This window comes from Acomys minous (assembly GCF_964271855.1).
Source record: "Acomys minous genome assembly, chromosome: 19".
NCBI classification, from domain to species: Eukaryota; Metazoa; Chordata; class Mammalia; order Rodentia; family Muridae; genus Acomys; species Acomys minous.
Genome location: NC_140499.1, coordinates 62,523,132 through 62,542,060, shown reverse-complemented (window position 1 = coordinate 62,542,060; position 18,929 = coordinate 62,523,132). Strand labels below are relative to the sequence as shown.

At 56.0% G+C, this 18,929-nt stretch overlaps 1 protein-coding gene across 6 annotated transcripts; it reads right to left on the bottom strand.

Annotated features, from left to right (window-relative positions):
- Nucleotides 1-55: 55 nt before the first annotated feature.
- Nucleotides 56-18,879, bottom strand: DENND4B (DENN domain containing 4B). Of its 6 annotated transcripts, none has more exons than XM_084769148.1 (28): nt 17,545-18,879; nt 14,660-14,999; nt 13,967-14,219; nt 13,625-13,694; nt 12,983-13,152; nt 12,667-12,911; nt 11,562-11,628; nt 11,412-11,470; nt 11,097-11,241; nt 10,557-10,732; nt 10,293-10,393; nt 9,550-9,765; nt 8,946-9,091; nt 8,455-8,594; nt 8,239-8,365; nt 6,844-7,050; nt 6,408-6,536; nt 5,377-5,578; nt 4,835-5,002; nt 3,580-3,968; nt 3,298-3,420; nt 2,916-3,085; nt 2,681-2,822; nt 2,233-2,469; nt 1,641-1,767; nt 1,384-1,549; nt 1,038-1,102; nt 56-945 (listed from the first exon to the last, which is right to left on the bottom strand). In XM_084769148.1, exons 2-28 carry the CDS (start codon nt 14,974-14,976, stop codon nt 800-802), a joined length of 4,503 nt encoding a protein of 1,500 aa, XP_084625274.1. In that variant the 5' UTR covers nt 14,977-14,999; nt 17,545-18,879; the 3' UTR covers nt 56-799. The 6 variants fall into 6 exon arrangements, with proteins under 6 accessions (XP_084625274.1, XP_084625275.1, XP_084625273.1 ...); XM_084769149.1 differs by having other exon boundaries at nt 18,084-18,879; XM_084769147.1 differs by lacking the exon at nt 17,545-18,879 and adding an exon at nt 16,331-17,496.
- Nucleotides 18,880-18,929: the final 50 nt, after the last annotated feature.

Here is an 18,929-nt window from a genome sequence, read left to right as displayed (position 1 = left end):
GACAGCCAGGAAAAATAATGCATCACCCCCAAATCCAGAGAACAGGAGGCAGAAGAAAAAAAAAAGACAGAAGCAGCTTTTACTATATTTACACCCAACAAAACTTTGCAAAGAACAATCCTTATTGCACAGGTCAAGGCCATGAACAGGAGAGGCGTTTCCCACGGTGAGTGGACACGAAGGATCAGAGCAGCAGAGGCACCAGTTCTTCCTCAGGGAAGCTTGGGGCTCCTCTGGGTCCCAGTGCATGGCTCTCAAGGAGCTACAAAGCCAATTCCCTTCTCTCTCTTACACTCCTTGAGAGGCTCATAAGTCTAGGAGCTGTGGCCTCAGAATAAATAACTAAAACACAACACTAAGACGGCCCTGGGCTCCTTTAGCAATGTCAGGGAAGAGAGGTGGGAGTGAGAGGCCCCACTTCCACTCAAGGCGAAGGCTTAGGAGAGCTCTAAACCTTTCCAGTTGTTTTTTAAAACAAAAACTTCTAAGTCTACCAGGGCACTGAAGATCTGAGGATACCCTGGAAAGGAGCCCCTGGATCGGATGGAGAGAGAATGGAGTTGTGCCGCCTTCCCCAGCTCTCCCCGATATCAGCATGAACAGAAGGGGCGGGCCACAGGGAGGGGAGGTGTGACTCTGGGTAACAGAGAGCCCCGCTTCCTGCCATCACCACTTGGAGCCTATGGCTGAACAGCCTGTTCCCAATTCTTCTCTGCAGAGAAGAAGGAGGCAGGCTACGTCTAGAATCCACACGTCGTCCCCTCTCCACTCAAGGCTGGAGAGGGGAGCTTAAGGGTCCCTAGCATTCCAAAGGTGCTCCAAAACATTTCCGGCAGTCAATGGCCTTAGGGGTGGGCATCTGCGCCCGCCGCTGCCTCAGCTCCTCCTTGCTCGTGCTGCTGGCCAGCTTGTTGAAGGCAGACTTGTACTTCTTGTCGAAGGCCACTGGGGTAGAGGAAGGAAACTGACGCATTAGAACCTCCTTTCACACCTGGCCCCACACCCCTCAGCTCCTCAGTACCCAATTGCACCCTTACCTATGTCCACGTGGTCCTTGCCCAGAGCAGCCATTGTCAGGAATAAGATCTCACGGTAGATTCCCCTGTAGTAGACATAGAAGGGTGTTAAAGAAAAGAGGTGCAGGGGGCTGGAGAGGAGGCTGAGCAGATAAGAGCACTGTTTGCTCTTCCACAGGTTCCCGAGTTCAATCCCCGGCAACCATATGATGGCTCACAAGCATCTTTAGTGGGATCTGATGCCCCCTTCTGGTGTCCAAGGGGTATATACAGATGGAGCACTCATACATAAAATAAATAACATCTTTAAAAGCAGAAAAGAGGCACAAAGGACATGTCAAGGGCCACCTAGGAGAGAGCATCATACCTCTGCAGGTGCAGGCCAGTGGGAGGGGGCCCTAGCGTTTCCAGCAGGAGCCCAACAGCTTTGTGAACCTCATTGAGTCCGACGTGGCGCAGTACTGACTCCAGCAATGCCAAGCTAAGGCATGAGGGTACCGGGCCTGGCCACACCACCCGCTGCGGGATCTGGCCTGGGTGGAAGGGAAGAGGGGTCACCAGGGTCACCAAGCCCTCTAGGTGAGGAGCCCAGCCCGTCCACTCCCACATTGGGTGCCAACTCACTGTGGACCCTCCAGAGCACGTAGAGAGGCGGGCAGCTGTTGGGGTCAGGGGTCAGGACATCCCACAGCAGACGCACATGCACAGAGGCTGGATCAGGGGTTAGCCAAGGAGGTGGTCCTTGGGAAAGCTGAGATAGGAAGGGCAAATTCAGAATGGGAGGCAAAGGACAAGAAACAGACAATACAGGCTGTAATAAAGGACAGAGCAGAAAGGACTTATTTTTAACAGTTACTGTTATTTGAGTCAGGGTCTCACTGTGTAGACTAAGTAGGCCTCAAACTTGTAGAGATCTGCCTGCATGCTTCCTCCTGAGTGTTGGGATTAAAGACTGGAGCCACCACCAGCTGGGAGCAGTGGTGCGCACCTGTAATCCCAGCACTTGGGGAGGCAGAGGCAGGTGGATCTCTCTAAGTTCGAGGCCAGCCTGGTCTACAGAGTAAGGCCAGGGCTACACAGAGAAACCCTGGAGAGAGAGAGAGAGAGAGAGAGACTCTCCACAGCTTGTGCTTCTCTTCACTGCCAAGGACAGGACAGAGAGAACCGGAAGACAAGGGGCTGACAGGTGAGGGGAGGTGTACTTAAGCCCACTGACCTGGCTGGGTGGGGGCCCATCATAGGAGGCCAACACCAGGCCTGGGAGAATACTAGGCAGGCGTAGCCGCTGGAAATACCACAGAAGGTTCCAGAAGATGATGGGGTGGGCAGCGGGCAGCTCAGGCAATGCCAACACCTCGCTACCCTCATTCTCTACCAGAGACTCCAGCTCCTTCCGCAGCACCAGAGGGCTGAGGTACGCCCAGGCCCCGTTCTCCACTCGCCGGGAAGCGCTCTGCAGACGCAAGCAGGAGAGCAGTCAGAATAGGTACTGAAGGCGCCGCAGGAGGCTTGCCCTCTCTGTGCATCAGCAGGTCCGAAAGCCCCTCCCGTGCACCTTCATCCTCCTCGGTGCCCCTCTGCCCAGTGCCCATCAGCCTAGCACCCCTTGGCCTCCCCTCCACAGATAACACACTCCCCACTTGGTCATGTCCCTCCAGCCTTACCCCCACATGCCCATTGCAGAGCTGGGGTTCATCCAAGGCAAGGCAGAGCCTCCGGTCACTGAGCACAGGGCCAGGACCGCCAGGGACCGGAGCATCTTTGCTGCCACTGGCATCAGCAGGGGCAGACTTTGGACTAGGGGCACTGCAGGGAAACAGCAGGACGTGTCAGCTCTCCAAGTGGAGTGCATCAACGGCCCGTCCCTCCCACAGCACTTGCCCTAATCGCTTAGGGCACCTGGGTCGAGAATCAAGAGTCTGGACACTGAGCAGGGGCACAAAGGGACAGGCGCAGAAGGGGCAGGTTGTGTTGAGGTTAGAGTCATCGGGTGCCCAGCCAGCCATGATTTCCTCGTCGTACACCAGGGAGTCACAGGCACGACACAAGGAGCAGCTAGACATGAGAATCTGTAGGCAAGGAGACCCCAGGAAATGAGTCTTACTTGGTTCCAGTGGCCCAAAGCCCATGCCCCACGTCCCCTGCCATCCCGTCCCCTCCCATCTCGAAACTTCAACCAGGCTCCCCACCCCTACCCCCACCCCCCACCCCCGTCTTTCCCGCGAGATAAGGAGCTGTGTGTGTTCCAGCACAGTTGTGTAGAGGGATTGGGGATGCTCACTTCCAGGGAAGGTGGTTGCACGTTTCCAGAGGTGTCGCTGAGTCGCTCTGAGGAGCGGCGAAGACTCAGGCTGTTGAGAGAAGACTCTGAGAGGTCCCACTCGCTGCCCAAAGAAGCGGAGCTCTGCCATTACCAGAGAGAGAGCCCAGTCAGCGACTCCTTTGTTCCTCTCACTTGGAGCGCTGCTTTCAGTCACTCCCAGAGTCACCTTTAGGGGCCACTCTCCCAGTCCGCAGCCCCTCCCCTGCTGAGGGCAAGGTATCTCCTCCCTCACGGGGCTACCTCGGAAGCAGTGGATCCGGGACGCTCTCGGGGCCACAGAAGGCTATCCATGGGACTTCGGCGAGCCGCGGGAGGCAGGTCAGGGGGTAACTCAGGTGCGGGGACGCGGGAGGCAGAGGAGCGGCGGGAAGGGGTGAGCAGCTGTTGGAGGCGGGCACCCAGCCCTTTTCTGGGGGTGCCGGCCTCCTCCTGAAACCCGCTAGTTTTGGAAGCCCGGCCACTTATCCCTTCTAGGGTCTCAGTCGACTGGGCACTCAGGGCTGAGCCTGAGCCCCCTGGGCTGCCGCCAGGTGCCAGTTCCTCCCCTGTCAGACTCAAGTCTGAGAGACTTCCATCCTGCCAAGGCACAGGTGATCCACGGGGCTCCAGGACCCCCAAGGCCTCTATCACTGCAGGTCAAAAGAGAATTGAAGATGCAGTGTAGCCCTGCACTCTCCCAGCTGCCTTTTTTTGTTTTGTTTTGTTTTTTTGGTTTTTGGTTTTTGGTTTTGGTTTTGGTTTTGGTTTTTCGAGACAAGGGCTTCTCTGTGTAGCCTTGGCTGTCCTGGAATTGCTTTGTTGACCAGGCTGGCCTCGAACTCACAGGGATTGGGCCGTGCACCACCATGCCCAGCTTGAAAGCACAACTCTTGCGGCAAAAAACTCTAGCATCAGTGGCTGGAAAGATGGCCCAGAAGTTAAGAGCACTATCTGCTCGTTCTGAGGACCTGGGTCCAACTCCCAGGAACCACATGGCAGCTCACAGCCATCTGGAACTCCAGTTCCAGGAGATCTTATGCCCTCTCCTGGCCTCCATGTGCAGCGGGCATACAGCGGCGCACAGACATGCATGCAGGCAAAACGCCAATACGTGTAAAAATAAAATAAAATAAATTTTGGGGGCTGGAGAGATGGCTCAGAGGTTAAGAGCACTGGCTGCTCTTCCAGAGGTCCTGAGTTCAATTCCCAGCAACCACATGGTGGCTCACAACCATCTGTAATGCGGATCTGGTACCCTCTTCTGGCCTGCAGGCGTACATGGAGGTAGAACACTGTATACATACATAATTAATAAATAAATAAATCTTTAAAATAAAATAAAAAAATAAAATTTTTAGAATGCAAACTGTATAAACCCACCCACACCTCACCATAACGTTTAGGCAAGATTGCCTCAGCACCTACAACACCACTGACAGGCAGCTACCCTGAGCGTGGCCCGAGTCCTCCCCTCTCTCACTGGAAGCTCAGTGGGAGGTCAGGTAAGGGTACTCACTGTGCGCCACACCGGCCTCCACAGTGGGCTGTGCCCCTCGGGCACTGCCTAGGCTGCCACTCTTGACCAGACGCCCGCTGGGTGAGGACGGGTCCCGCAGACTTCGCCCAGCCCACGTAGTCTGGCGCTGAAGAGGGCGGGTTGGGGAGGGACGCTCCAGACAGGGCTCTGTAGAAAGCAGAATTTCGCCCCAGAATGAAAAAGCCCGTTGGGTGGACCTGGGTTTTGCAAAGTTTCTCTCAGGTAGAATTCTACACCTCTGCTACCAAACAGACGCAGTTTATCCACACGCAGAAAGGCCCTGCCGGTCCTGGTTTTCTGAATCTCTCCCACTCAGGCTAACGGCCTCACCCAGCCTTATCTTCACCCCCTCCCCTTTGATACGAAGTCTCACTAGCCATGCATTCTACTCTGGAACTTTCTGCGCAGCACGAGGTATGTATGCATCAGTCAATCAGCCTGTCCACGTACCCCAAGTGCCAGGGCTGTAGGTGTGAACTGTCATGTCTGGAACCAAGGCTATCTGGCCAGGCCCTACCCACCTGTCTGAGAGCTGCCAGACTCTTGCTGCGCGGCCACCTGCTGCTGCTGCTGCTGCTGCTGCTGCTGCTGCTGCTGCTGCTGCTGTCGTCGGTCCTTCAAGGGCTGGCGGAACTGAGCAGCCCCCAAGACAACATTCCGGAGCTTGGCCCAGCGTAGGCGTCCACCTGGCGTACCCGATGGCCATTTGCTTTCCAGCACAGCCTGCCAATCACAGTGCCCGACAGGATGGCCCAGTGATGCCTTACCTCCCGTCCTGAACCCCAGGGGCCACCTTTCCCGGCCCCAGGACTACCTGTCTAGGACTGTTTAAACAATGGCTCACCCAGAAACAAGAAACCCCAAGAGGGTTATCAGTAGTAATGGAGAAAAGTGTATCTTGTTTAAATATTTATTAATTTGTTTGTTTGTTTACTGAGATAGGGTCTCACTATGTAGCCCTGGCTGGCCTGAAACACACCAGGCTGGCCTTGAACACAGATAGCCTCCTGCTTCTGCCTCCTGAGTGCTGGGATTAAAGTTGTGTTTCATCATGCCCAGCCAGACCCTACTTATAAACTGAATGGCTTTGAATTCTCTGCAATGTCAATTCTTGTAATACAGGGAATGGCCAGTCTATGCCCTGTGGAGAAAAATGTATTTAAAATGTGTAATGTATGCAGCCCGGTGTGGTGGCGCACGCCTGTTATCCCAGCACTCGGAGGCAGAGGTAGGCAGACTGCTGTGAGTTCAAGGCCAGCCTGGTCTACAAAGTGAGTCTGGGACAGCCAAGGCTACACAGAGAGACCCTGTCTCGAAAAACAAAAACCCCAGCATCCTTGGTGCACGCCTTTTATCCCAGCACCCGGGAGGCAGAGGCAGATGGATCGCTGTGAGTTCGAGGCCAGCCTGGTCTATAAAGTGAGTCCAGGACAGCCAGGACTACAAGAGAAACCCTGTCTTGAAAAACCAAAACCAACCAGACAGCCCAGCGTCCCCCGCACAACGGCCCCAGCACAACCTGCCGTGCTGCCTCTCGCCCCAGGTCAAGTACCTTGTTGTAGTAACCGTAGGTGATGGTGTTGGGCACAATGCCCGCCCGCCGCATCTCTAGCATGACTCGCACAGACAGCACAGGCTGCCCATAGTGTGAGCAGAGCTGCATCAGCACCCGGTAACACACCTAGAGCAAGAGAGGCACGGGCTGTAGGAGACTCACACTAACCAGAAGCCCCAAGTCTCAGGAAGCACCCTCTCCCGGCCTTCCAGTTCTGACAGGACTCACCGGCCCCTGGCAGCTCCTGCCCACAGCTCTTGATGCCCTGCAGCCCCCCACGGTTTTACACACACACACACACACACACACACACACACACACACACACACACACACACACACTCTCCACCAGGGTTCCCTCTCACAGCCCCTACAGGCGCACGTCCTTGCGGGGATTCGAGGTGGGTGTGAGCACACAGGCGGCGAACGCCTACCTCATCAGGAAGCACCACCTTGCGGCTCTCCATCTCACGCAGCACATGGTAGGCTGTGTGCAATGCCCGCACCCGGGAGGGTGCCGAACGCACGTAAGCGGGTAGAAACAAGAACCACAGTCCATAGCAGTGACCCAGTAGGCACCGGGCCCACAGCTCAGGCACAGTGGCTGACTTCTGTGCCATCCGTTGTGCCACCTTCATCTCCTAGGTGGGGTAAGAAACACACCGTGGGTCCTGAGTTCAACTCCCAGGAACCACATGGCTGTTCACAACCAACTGTACTGGGATCTGGTGCCCTCTTCTGGTGTGCAGGTGAAACATTGTACACAAAATAAATAAATCTTTAAAGGAAGAAAGAAAGAAACACACCATGGTAAATACAATGCCAGCACAGATCTTTTCTTATTTTGGTGTTTTTCTGAGAATCTTGTCATATAGTGTAGGCTGAACTCAAACAGTAGATCTCGCCTCAGCCTCCTGAGTGCAGGCGGGTGTGAGGAGCAATACTTTCCCTGAGACAGGGTCTTGCTCTAAGGAGGTAAGAAGGGGCTGAGGCACTGACTAAGCCACAACCCTCCTCGGAGCCTCAGTAGAGCAAGCAGCTTGGCACGAGACATCTTGCATGATGTAACCAGCTCCTATGTTCCCAGAATGCTCAGGGATGAAAGCGAGGAGGAGGATGGTAATGCCAGTGTGACAAAGGCTAATATTTGTAGAGCATTTTATTGTTTTGTTTCTTTGAGACAGAGTCACTATGTAAGCTTTGCCTGACCTGGAGTTCATTAGGTGAATAAACCAAGCTGGCCTCAAACTCACAGAGACCTGCCTGCCTCTCTTCTGAGTGCTGGAATCAAAGGTATAGTGTGCCACTATGCCTGGCTGTACATCTTTTTTTTTTTTTTTTTTTTTTTTGAGACAGGATCTCTCTGTGTAGTCTTGGCTGCCCCAGACTTGCTTTACAGACCAGGCTGGCCTCGAACTCACAGCGATCTACCTGCCTCTGCCATCCAAGTGCTGGGATTACAGGCATGCGCCACCACTGCCCAGCCTACATCTTTTTTTTTTTTTTAATGTTGTTGTTTTGGCTTTGGGGGTTTGGGTTTTTTGTTTGTTTTTTGTTTTGTCTGTTTTGGTTTATAGAGACAGGTTTTCTTTGTGTAGCCCTTGGCTGTCCTGGAACTCACTCTGTAGACCAGGCTGGCTTCGAACTCACAGAGATCTACCTGCCTCTACTTCTGGAGTTCTGGGATTAAAGGCGTGTGCCACCACAGTCTGGTTGTAAAGTGTTGTTGTTTGTTTTAAGTGTACCAAGCCTATGCAAAGTTCCCAGGAGCCTTATGGGGTAAGCACCATTAGTATGCTCGTTTGACCATGAAGCCCACTGCTGGTTACCTGTTTAGTCCGGCGAGGTGCAGGACTGCTGGGGGCACTACGGGATGGGCCTGGCACAGGGAGGGCCCCCTGTTGTTCCTGAGGAGACTCAAATAGCTCAGCTTTTAGCTCTGGAAACCCATCATAACTGGAGAGACAGAGGACATGAGGGGCAGTTAGCACAGGGCCCACCCAGCATTGGCCTGGGGACAGGCTGGAAAGAGAAGACCCTCTCACCAGTACTGGGGAGTGGATTCACTGCCTTCCAGCACAGGCGGCTCCTCCGGGGGTGTGATGAAGACAGTGAGCTCACTTCCGGACAGCTCCTCCAGCTCCACTAAGGGTGTTGCCTCAGGCTTCTCCTGCTCTGGGTGGACCTGGGACAGGACGGCACACAAGTAGAGAGAGTTAAGGCAGAGAGCCTGGACCAGAGCCGGGTGCCCAGAAGATGGCCTCTCCCAGAAGAACACACTCATTCATAGGGACGGGGCCCTGGAGATGCATCTGGAGGAGCAGAGTCAGGAAGGAAAGAAAGGGATAGCCCAGGAACTAAGGCAGCCACCGCAGGGGTGCCATCACAGTAACACACACACACACACACACACACACACACACACACACACACACACACACACACACACTGAACAGTGGCCTGAGGGTAACAGAGACAACCAGGAGGAGCTCAGCGGTCATCATCTGGTACAGGCAGAGAGGACGGTGCCCAATACCTTGTCAACACAAGAATCAAAGAACTCCAGGGCGGCGTGGCGGGCAGAGCCGAAGGAACATTCCTCGATGAACTGAGAGAACATCTGCGTGCGGAGCAGCTGAGCGTACAGCTTGTGGCTCGAGCGCTCCCGGGACTTGAGGAAGCCTGACGGGACGAGGACGGGTCAGGAGAAGGGGTTTGACCCAGCTGTCCATCACAGCCGTCTCCTCCTCCTCCTCTTCGCGCCCAGTTCTTAGCTCTTGCCACTCAGGGTCTCTGGCTCTCAAAGTCACCCCCACAGTTCCATGGAGTCCCCTGCATTAGTTTATACCTACTGCTGCAGACGGGAACTTCCCAAGGGCAAGTCCCTCAAACAGAGGAGCTACCCCCATGGTTGCCGCCCACTACCAGGGTGACTACCTTCGCCTTACGCTAAGGGCGCCCAGGCAGTGAGGCCCACTCACCCATAGACCTGCGTTCCCTCCCCAAGCGGAAGGGCGGAGGAATACATGAGCGGTGGGCTCCCAGCCCGTGCCCCCTTCCCTTTCCTCATGAGTGCTGCCCCCTCATCCTGCACTCCCTCCTAACCTGTTGCAAACAAAAACAGACCCTCTTTTACTCACCCTGAAGGTAGAAAAGGTTGTCTACGTCACGAGACCCCTCAGAGGGGGCTTGGGTGAGAGGGCGCAGGAAGTCCCGGTAGCCTTTGAGCAGACAGGCCATGAAGCGCAGGAAGGCTCCCTGGACTTCCCGCTCCAGGCGAGCCCGGCGGCCACACACTGCCTCATAGTCTGTCAACAGGAATTCCAGGGAGGCCTCCTCCTCCGGTCCAGTGTAAGCTGGGAATCAATATGTCTGAGAGTCAAGGTTAGCACCCTGAGGGCTGGCCTCACCTTGTTTTTCACACAAATGTCCCCATTTTCACTCAGGAGTGGCCAAAAAACTTACCTTTGGGCACTAGTTTCAAGACTCCCCCAGTGACAGGCTCAACTTTCTTTCTTTTTTTTTTATTTTTTTAAATTTAATTTTAATTTATGTGTGTTGGTGTGAGGGTGTCAGATCTTGGAGTTATAGACAGTTGTGAGCTGCCGTGTGGGTGCTGGGAATTGAACCCGGGTCCTTTGGAAGAGCAGGCAGTGCTCCTAACCACTGAGCCATCTCTCCAGCCCTGCAGGCTCAACTCTCTAAAGGAGCTCAGGAACGCTGCTCCCCCGGCCCCTGCCTCTACCTTCATTTTACTCCTACCATATGCAAATTCCACTAACCCCTTGAGAGAGGTCTGCTGCCCCCCAGGCCCCCCCTCCAACTGGAGAGCTGAGGCGTCTACAGCTCCCGGCCTCCCACCCCCCACTGTTCCCCTTCTCACTCTGGTCCAGCTGTTGGTACAGATTTGTCAGTGTGGCCAGCAAAAGCTTGTACGGTTTTCGGGGCAAGGTCCTAGCAGAGAGGGGCTTCTTTTCCTCCGTTCTGAGAGATAACATAAGGAGAGAGGACACTGGGGCTTCTACCAAGCCTAAAGCCCCCCCCAACCAATAATCCCCCCCACATGAGCCCCCCCAACCAATAATCCCCCCCCACATGAGCCCTTGCTCCTCCCCGTCTAGCCCGCGATCGGTGCGCCGCCCCTTACTGGAAGAGTGTATTGGTATCAAGATCGACACAGATGACATCAGCGGGTGGGTCGTGCAGATCAAAATAACTGGAGTGGATGCCCACGATGAAGGGCACAGGGGCACTCAGCACGTCCGCCAGCACCAGTGGGCACAGCGGAATGTAGGGGCACTGCCAGTGCAGCGGGAAGATCATCTGGAACGCGAGGCCACGAGAAGCAGTGAGCATCAGGCACTGGCTTCAGGAGGCAGGGGGGTGGGGGGAGTGGGGGGGTGGGGTCTACTGAAAAAAACTGTTGGAGCTAATCTTTTTTTTTTTTTTCTTTCCGACACAGGGTTTCTCTGTGTAGCCTCGGCTGTCCTGGACTCTCTTTGTAGACTAGGCTGGCCTCACAGCAATCTTCCTGCCTCTGCCTCCCGAGTGCTGGGATTAAAGGCATGCGCCACCACGCCCGGCTCTGTTGGAGCTAATCTTGAAGAAGGAGGCCTGTGTCTGACAGCCATAGCAACGGCTGGACTCCCAAGAAGAGTCCAGACCTGGGAGACAGCACGGCACTCACCGAGACAAGGGCCTCACAGACGCTGGTGAGCAGATCCGGCCGCAGCGAGTGGACCAGCAGCTTGTGCTCCGTGAGCACGGCCAGCAGCAACGTAACAGCCAATTCCGGGCCCAGGTTCTGCAGCAGCTGCAAAAAGCTAGCACCACTGCAGGAAGCAAAAGGAAAAAAAGGTCACGGAGAGATGCTTTCCTAGACGCTGGGCACAGACAACGCCGAGGGCCAGTCTGCAGGGACCTCAACAGCGTCCTCGTCTGCCTGGTGCCTCCTACCATATCCCATTGTCATCAAAGGTCCCCCCCCCCCCGACTTACATACCTGAGGGGCAGGGGTGAGGAGACGGGTTGACAGAGGAGCAGGTTGTCATAGGGAGACATCTGGGAGAGGAGCCACAGGTCAGGTGCTCGTGGCTAAGCCCCTGCCACCTCCTCTCCTTTTATCCAGCCCAGCCCCAGGCTCACCTCTCACCTGCACTAGGATGCGTGGTCTCTGTGGGGAAGGGAATGGGACGTTGTGAATGAAGTGGGAGATGTGCCTAGGGGGAGAGGAAGAAGGTGAGGCCGACTCTCCAGTCTCCCGCCCATCCTTCCGCGTGGTCTCATCTTTCCTCAGGAACCCCGTTTCCCCCTCATACCCCTCCTGAGCACCCCACCTCTTGACTTGGATCAGCTTAGTATATGGATCCTATGTGTATTAGATCCCCTTGCCTGAAATAGAGGCACATATCTACAACACAGTGAGTTCCAGCCAGGGCCCCCTTGAGAGCCTCTCTAAAAAGAATTTAAGTGGCGCACGCCTTTAATTCCAGCACTCAGGAGGCAGAGGCAGGGGGATCGCTGTGAGTTCGAGGCTAGCTTGGTCTATAAAGAGAGTCCAGGACAGCCAAGGCTACACAGACAAACCCTGTCTCGAAAAGTCAAAAAAAAAAAAAAAAGAAAAGAAAAGAATTTAAAAAGCCTGGTGGCGGCGGCGGCGGCGGCGGCGGCGGCGGCGGCGGCGGCGGCGCACACCTTTAATCCAAGCAATTCCGTGGGGAGAGACGGAGGTGGATCTCTGAGCTCAAGGCCAGCCTGGTCTACAGAGCAAGTTCCAGGATGGCCAGGGCTACACAGAGAAACCCTGTCTCGAAAAAACAAAAACCAAACAAACAAAAAGAATAAAAAGACAAACTGGGCTCTGTGGCACTGGCTTTTAACCACAAGTACTCAGAAAGTCACCTCTGGCTTTGAGGCCAGTCCGGTCTACGTAGAGTTCCAGGCCACACAGGGCTATACAGTGAACCCTGCCTCAGAAATGAATGAATGAGTGAGCAAATGAATGAGTGGGCAGAAAAGATCCTTGTTGGGCATCCACGCACCTAGCCAAGGCCCAACCAGCAAACGCAGGCGAGGTTCCAGGCTCCACTTACCTCTAGCCAGAAGTTTAAATGGACACACTAGACAACCACACATTGTAGCCATGGCGCCTAGATGCTCAGGGTACCCCCACCCCCCGCCCCGTCCCACTCTGCTGTCTCCCGTTTATCCTCTCGAATGCCTTCTAAATTCCCCAGTGTCAGGAGAGCCATGCTCACGCTTCCAAGGGCAGCCGATGGGGGCCTGAGACGGAGTAACGGTAAAGAAAAGTGAGGAAGGCTCGGAAGGCTGGGAAGGCAGGCCAGCGGGACAGCACAGCAATGGCTCGCCGGCTTCGCACTGCCCGGCCCCCAAGCGCCCGGCCCCGTTCCACAGCGCTCAGCAGGCCCAGTGCCCGTGCCTGCCTCTCTGACAGCCTGGCCCTCGGGAACGCTTCATAGAACTGCAAAGCGGCACCATACACCTGCAGGGGTACAGGACCAATCAGACGGGCTCTGCATCGTGTGGAGCCCTCTCCACACTGCTCATACCCACCTTATCACCAGCAGCACCCGTGAGCACAAAGGTGGAGAAGACGGGAACCGGGTACTTGGTCTGGGCAGGCCAGCACTCGATAGTGGCCCCCATGGGCAGGCAGAAGACTGGCACTGACTCAGGGAGCGGGAAAGCCTCGTTGTCTTCCTCCGGGTAGCGCCCCAGCAGCTCTACACCCAGGCAGAATTAAGAATACACATTAGGGAGCCGGGCGTGGTGGCGCACGCCTTTAATCCCAGCACTCGGGAGGCAGAGGCAGGCGGATCGCTGTGAGTTCGAGGCCAGCCTGGTCTACAGAGCGAGTCCAGAACAGCCAGGGCTACACAGGGAGACCCCGTCTCAAAAATAAATAAATAAATAAATAAATAAATAAGAGGAGGAGGAGAATACGGGGACAGCCAAGGCTATTACACAGAGAAATCCTGTCTCAAAAAAACAAAAACAAAAAGCCCCCCCCCCCAAAAAAAAACCCACATTGAGTGATAAAGTCCATTTGGTTCCAGGCAAGAAACTAAAAGAGCCGGGAGAGCGCCTTAAGTAGCAAAGGGAAGTAAGTTCTGGGGTTGGTGAAGTTACCAGCCAAGAGGCACCAAGCAGAGAAATGGAGGGTCGAAAGGTTAGGAAGGAAAAGTGGCCACTTACCTGCCTCATACACCAGTGTGTTGGCCTTGGCCAGGCCCACCTTGTAGCACAGGTACACTGCTGGGCCCCACTGCCCCGCAAACGACAAGAGATAAGCAGACACATCACTAACGGAGGCATCTCGGTTCATTTTCTCTCTACCACCCTCCAGTTGCCCTTTGTCTGTGGAGATGCCCCTAAGACTCCCCCTCCCCCCCCCCCCCCCCGGCCTCCCAGACAAGCCCCCTCCGCTCTGGCCCTGGCCCTGGTTATCCGTGGCCTCGGTCCCCAAGCATCCTTTGTGCCCCCATGGCCACACCCTTACAGGAACAGCCCAGGTCTCGGCTCTCAGTAAGCACTCACCATGCCGGGGTTGAGATTGCGGGGTAACCGGCAGTAAGTATGAGGCGTGCCCTCACCCTTGCTGGGCAGAACCAGGCAGAGGTCGGTGATGCCCAGGGCGTGGAGCCCCGCCCCCTCTGCTGCCCGCCGGTACGTGAGGTAGGTGCGGGGGTGCCCAGGGCCTGGAGGAGCCAGGTTAGCTGAGTGGCTGTACGGTGTGGTGTCAAGCACTTGGAACCCAAGCTTGGGTCGCTCCTTCCCTTCATAAAACACCCTGGCGCAGAGAGGAGAGCCGACCACCAAGAGGTCAGGAGAGAGAAAGACCTGGAGCCTGCTGGATCTGCCTACCTGGTCCCCTAAATCTGCCACTTCCGGCTTAGCCCTGTCCTCTAGGAACCCTTCAACCCAGGCCTTCTGTAGCGCTCAAGACTAAGCACCAAGACCCGATAAACTCAATTTTAAGTTTCTCGCGTGGGTCGTTGCATTTCTTATTCTGAACCAGCCAGAGGGGAGTCACTCTCCTCACTTTGCAGATAAAGAAACATTGGGGGCTAGCAAGCAGCAGCACGGGCAACGAGCCCCTCCTCCTGACCTCTAACCCCTTCTAGCTGCTGTTCCCATAATCCTCCACTCAGCCCACATCCCTATCTTCTTAGCTCACTCAAAGATCCCTCCCAGCTTCCTCTAGTGCCCGCATAGATAGGGGGTACCTACCCCAGCTCAACGAGGGGGGGCTTGTCACGCCCCCTGCGGTAGCAGATGACGGGCTGAGTTCCACCCAGAAGCCCAGCGCTGAGCTCTAACGGGTGGCCACCAGCAGAAGTCTGGATGCACGTGTAGCCCTGGGGCACCTCCTCGCCCAGTGCCCTAGCAATGACTGCCACATCTGTAATAGGGTCAGCTGGCCGGGGAGGGCGCAGGGGCCGAGTAGGTTCAGGAACCCAAGTCTCCTCAGGTATGGGTGGTCCGTTTCCAGAAAGCCCAGCCACCACGAAGTAATCCACCAAGCGGGGAGGCCGCTCCTCCGCCATAGCCCCACCTTCACTCACGGCATCTGGAATGGTCAATTGAGGAAGAGATGGAGCAGGAGAGGCTAATGTTCCCATGGCAACCATAGTGGACACCCACCCACCCACCCCCTTCTTTCCTCTTCCTAGTTCTTCTAAGGGGAGGATAAAGAATCAGCCAATCCTGACCTCTCCCACCTGTGACATCACCAGACCTCATATCCCACCACAGCTCCTTAGAAACCACTGGGTTCTTCCTTCTTAGTGACATCGGCGCTTTCTTCCCAAAGAATCCAAACTCCACTGTACTGCACACATCTGACAGATGGCTCACCTATTCCTTTAAAGGCCTGTCCCTCAGCCGGACGTGGTGGCGCACGCCTTTAATCCCAGCACTCGGGAGGCAGAGACAGGCGGATCGCTGTGAGTTCGAGGCCAGCCTGGTCTACAAAGCGAGTCCAGGACAGCCAAGGCTACACAGAGAAACCCTGTCTCAAAAAACAAAAAAAATAATAAAATTAAATTAAATAAATAAAGGCCTGTCCCTCTTCACCCCCTACAGTTACATCTCAGAGAAGACAGTGTTTTCCGTAATGGCCTGCAACGACATCGTCCACTCTGCCTACCTACCACATCGCAGCAACCGTAGCCTTTTCAAAGGTCTCTGGCCGTCTTGCTCTGATAGTAACACCACAAGAACCTTCTGATACAGCAAATGTTCTGTTTCTTTTCTTTTTCTTTCTTTTTTTGAGACAAGGTTTCTCTGTGTAGCCTTGGCTGTCCTGGACTCACTTTGTAGACCAGGCTGGCCTCGAACTCACATCCATCTGCCTGCCTCTGCCTCCTGATGTGCTGGGATTATAGGTATACGCAACCACGCCCAGCCCTGTAGCTCAGCGGTAGAGCATATAGCTTGCATCAAATGCTCTTTTTTTTTTTTTTTTTTTGGTTTTTCAAGACAGGGTCTCTTTGTGTAGCCTTGGCTATCCTGGACTCACTTTGTAGACCAGGCTGGCCTCGAACTCACAGCGATCCGACCGCCTCTGCCTCCCGAGTGCTGGGATTAAAGGCGTGGGCCACCACACCCGGCTTAACTCATCAAATGCTCTTAAAGCACCCATCCTTACATTTTTAGAAAGCCCCACTGGTTTCTGGGAAGGCTCGCGAAACCCAAGGTTTAGCTTCTGTTTACCAGACATCAAGTATCCTTTTTTTCCCAATTTAACGTTGCGTACTTGGCCGAGAAACTAGAGCTTTCCCATCTCCAGGGTCCCTAGGTGTCCATAGGCAGGCACAAAGGGACTGCAGGAGACAGATCCGCGCCACCCAGCCCCAGGCAGAATCAGGCCCGCGAAAGTCTCCTGGTAACTGTTCTCACCTGCCTCCATTGCCTGCTCCTGGGGAATGGGAACCCCAAGAGTCCTGAGGTGCCCCAGGGTGCTGAAGATGACAAGGAGCCCGGCGGGTGGCTTGCAAGGGGCTAGAGGCTGAGAGAGTGCTTCAGAGGGGAAGGGAGGGCACTTCCTGAACTGGCTTCGAAGGGGAAGCGGCAGCGCGCTCAGCCTAAGTCAGCCTAAGTCAGCCTAGGGCTTGTGGTAGCGCTGGGGGTTGGGGTGCGGTGGAGGTAACGTTTTTTAAGGTGCCAGTACAGCACAGCACCAGACCAAGGCAAATCTCACACTAAGGATCTAGAGCAAGGCAGAGAAAGCTCCCGATGTCACCAGGATGCACACAGTCTATTTAACCTGCCAGTCTTCCTCAGAGGACTGGAGCCAACCAAGCCCGCTCTCTTCTCAACCTGGCCTCTGGACGCACATGCCCCAACTCAGGCTAAATTTAGTCACATCTGAGAGGTGAAGCCAAGAGTCAGCGTCAGCCTCCTGATTTAACTGCAGGACAGAAACACCTCCCTCCCTCCCTCCCTCTCTCTCTCTCTCTCTCTCTCTCTCTCTCTCTCTCTCTCTCTCTCTCTCTCTCTCTCTCTCCCCCTCTCTCTCTCTCTCTCTGTCACATGCACTGCAGGCCAATAGGAGCTCTGTGCCCCCAGCAGGCAAAAGCCGTTAGATGAGACCCTCTATAGGCAAGTGGGTGGCCCAGGATCAACAAGACTTGAGCAACCAGGGCTTCCCTCAGCCAGCCAGGGGAGACTCCTATAGACTGTTGCCCCTTCTCCCTTGGGGGGTGGGGGTGGGGGTGGGGAAAGGCACTGGAGCCACTTTGGGTCCTAACGTCCACATGCCTAATGACAGGAAATCGGGGCTAGGGCAGAGGGCGCGCCGCGGGGGAGGTGGCTGAGCAAGGGACCAGAGGGCTGAGAGAAGCGCGCGCATAGACTGCCGAGGACGTGACGGCAGCAGCGCCAGCAGCCGCGTGACCCCAGCGGGAAGGAGGGGGTGCTCTGGCTTGAGCGCCCGCGGGAGCTAGAGGTTGTAGGGTGCCGGGCAGAGCTAGCTCGCTCCACTTTCACTTCCCTGGGAGGGAGGAAGCGGAACCAGATGCGCAGCGCAGAAGAACAGCTGGGGACAGTCCCTCGCGCCGCCCGCCCTCCGCCCGCCCTTCCCCGCCCGCCGCCCCGCCCGGTCCGGCCCCTACCTGCCTGCCCTGGTACTCCCCAGCCGGCCCGCTGGCGGGTGGCTCTGAGGGCGGGCTGGCGGGCCGGCCGGTGGCCGGGCTGCTATCCAGCCCCGGACATGGCGCACTTGACTTGGGAGCTGCTCGCGCCGGGGCTGAAGGAAGAAGAGGTAGCCGAGGGCGCCGGGCACCGTGGAAGGAGATCTGGGCGGTCCCAGCGTCCCCGCGCGCTGCGCCACGCGGGGACCGCTGCCGTGCCGCCAGCTCCGGCGGCGCAGTCCTCCCGGCTCCCGCGGTGCTGGGGACCCCGCGCTCTTCTGTGCGCCCTGCTTGCTCTACTCACTGCGCCCCCCACCCCGCACCCCGGAGCCGCGGGCGCCGCCGCTATTCCACTGGCCCCCCCCCCCCCGCGCCAATACCCACACACCCAGGCCTGCGGCCGTGACCCTGGCTAGCGCCGGCCCAGCACCCTACCGCCTGCAGCGCGACCCCTGGTGGCTGGGAGGGCCCCTGCAACCAAGCGGATTCCCACCGCCCCGCGGGCCCGGCAAGGCACTGACCCCAGGTGGCCCCGAAGTCAGAGCTGGTGATCCTGTCCTGCCCTCCGTTCTACAGTGAGATGAGGCCACTGTGCCACGGTGAAGGCCCTGAAGATCTAGACCTGGGAAACCCAGGTGACTCCCCACTTCCAGGTTTAGAACCCACTGGCTAGAGCCAGAAAGTCTCGGTTCTTCTTTCGATAAATGACAAGAGCATTGAAAAAGAGGAAGAGAGGCCAAAGCCGAGCAGTGGAAGCGCAGTACTCCCTTCACCATGCTGGGTGAAGGCTGGCGAACCTATGTGGACACGGTTGCCTCCCAAGGATCTACTGCGATGAACACAGACAGAGAGCAGTGATGTGAACTGACACCCAGTGGGAGTGTCCTGGGACCATGGAGTGGCACAGGCTCTCCACAACTGAATGGCCCAGGGAGCCACCTAGACCTACTTAGAGTTCAGTTATTGATCCTCCCATCCGAAGCCCCAATACTGGCACTAGCTGCTCCCAGAAGAGGTGGGGTTACCCTAACAGAAGCACCTGTGTCCTGGGCCACCAGCCATCTCCTTACCCCAGGCCTCAGGTTGAGGAAGAGCAACTTGTCTGGCCAGTCAGGGTGCTCCATCCCGATACGGCAGCGGCAGAACCTTAGATAAACCTGAGGGCACATAAGGTGACTTCCTGCTGCCATCCGTGAAGTCTCTATTGGCTCTGGGACATGTGCAACTTTGGGCACCAATTTGAGGCTCGTGGCCCTGCACAAAGCACAACAGTGCTGAAGGACAAAAACACCTCTAATCCTAGCGAGGAACTGAGGTGAGAGAGCCACGCATGACTTCTAGATTGCCTGGAGTATGTAAGAGAAATC

Bases quoted from the DNA above. Each gene is read 5' to 3' on its own strand.
- DENND4B (XM_084769147.1), bottom strand. The intron at 13,153-13,624 runs GTAAGTGGCCAC...GCCTGGGTGTAG, and splicing joins CACACTGGTGTATGAGGCAG to AGCTGCTGGGGCGCTACCCG. The intron at 3,086-3,297 runs GTGAGCATCCCC...CCTTGCCTACAG, and splicing joins TGCAACCACCTTCCCTGGAA to ATTCTCATGTCTAGCTGCTC.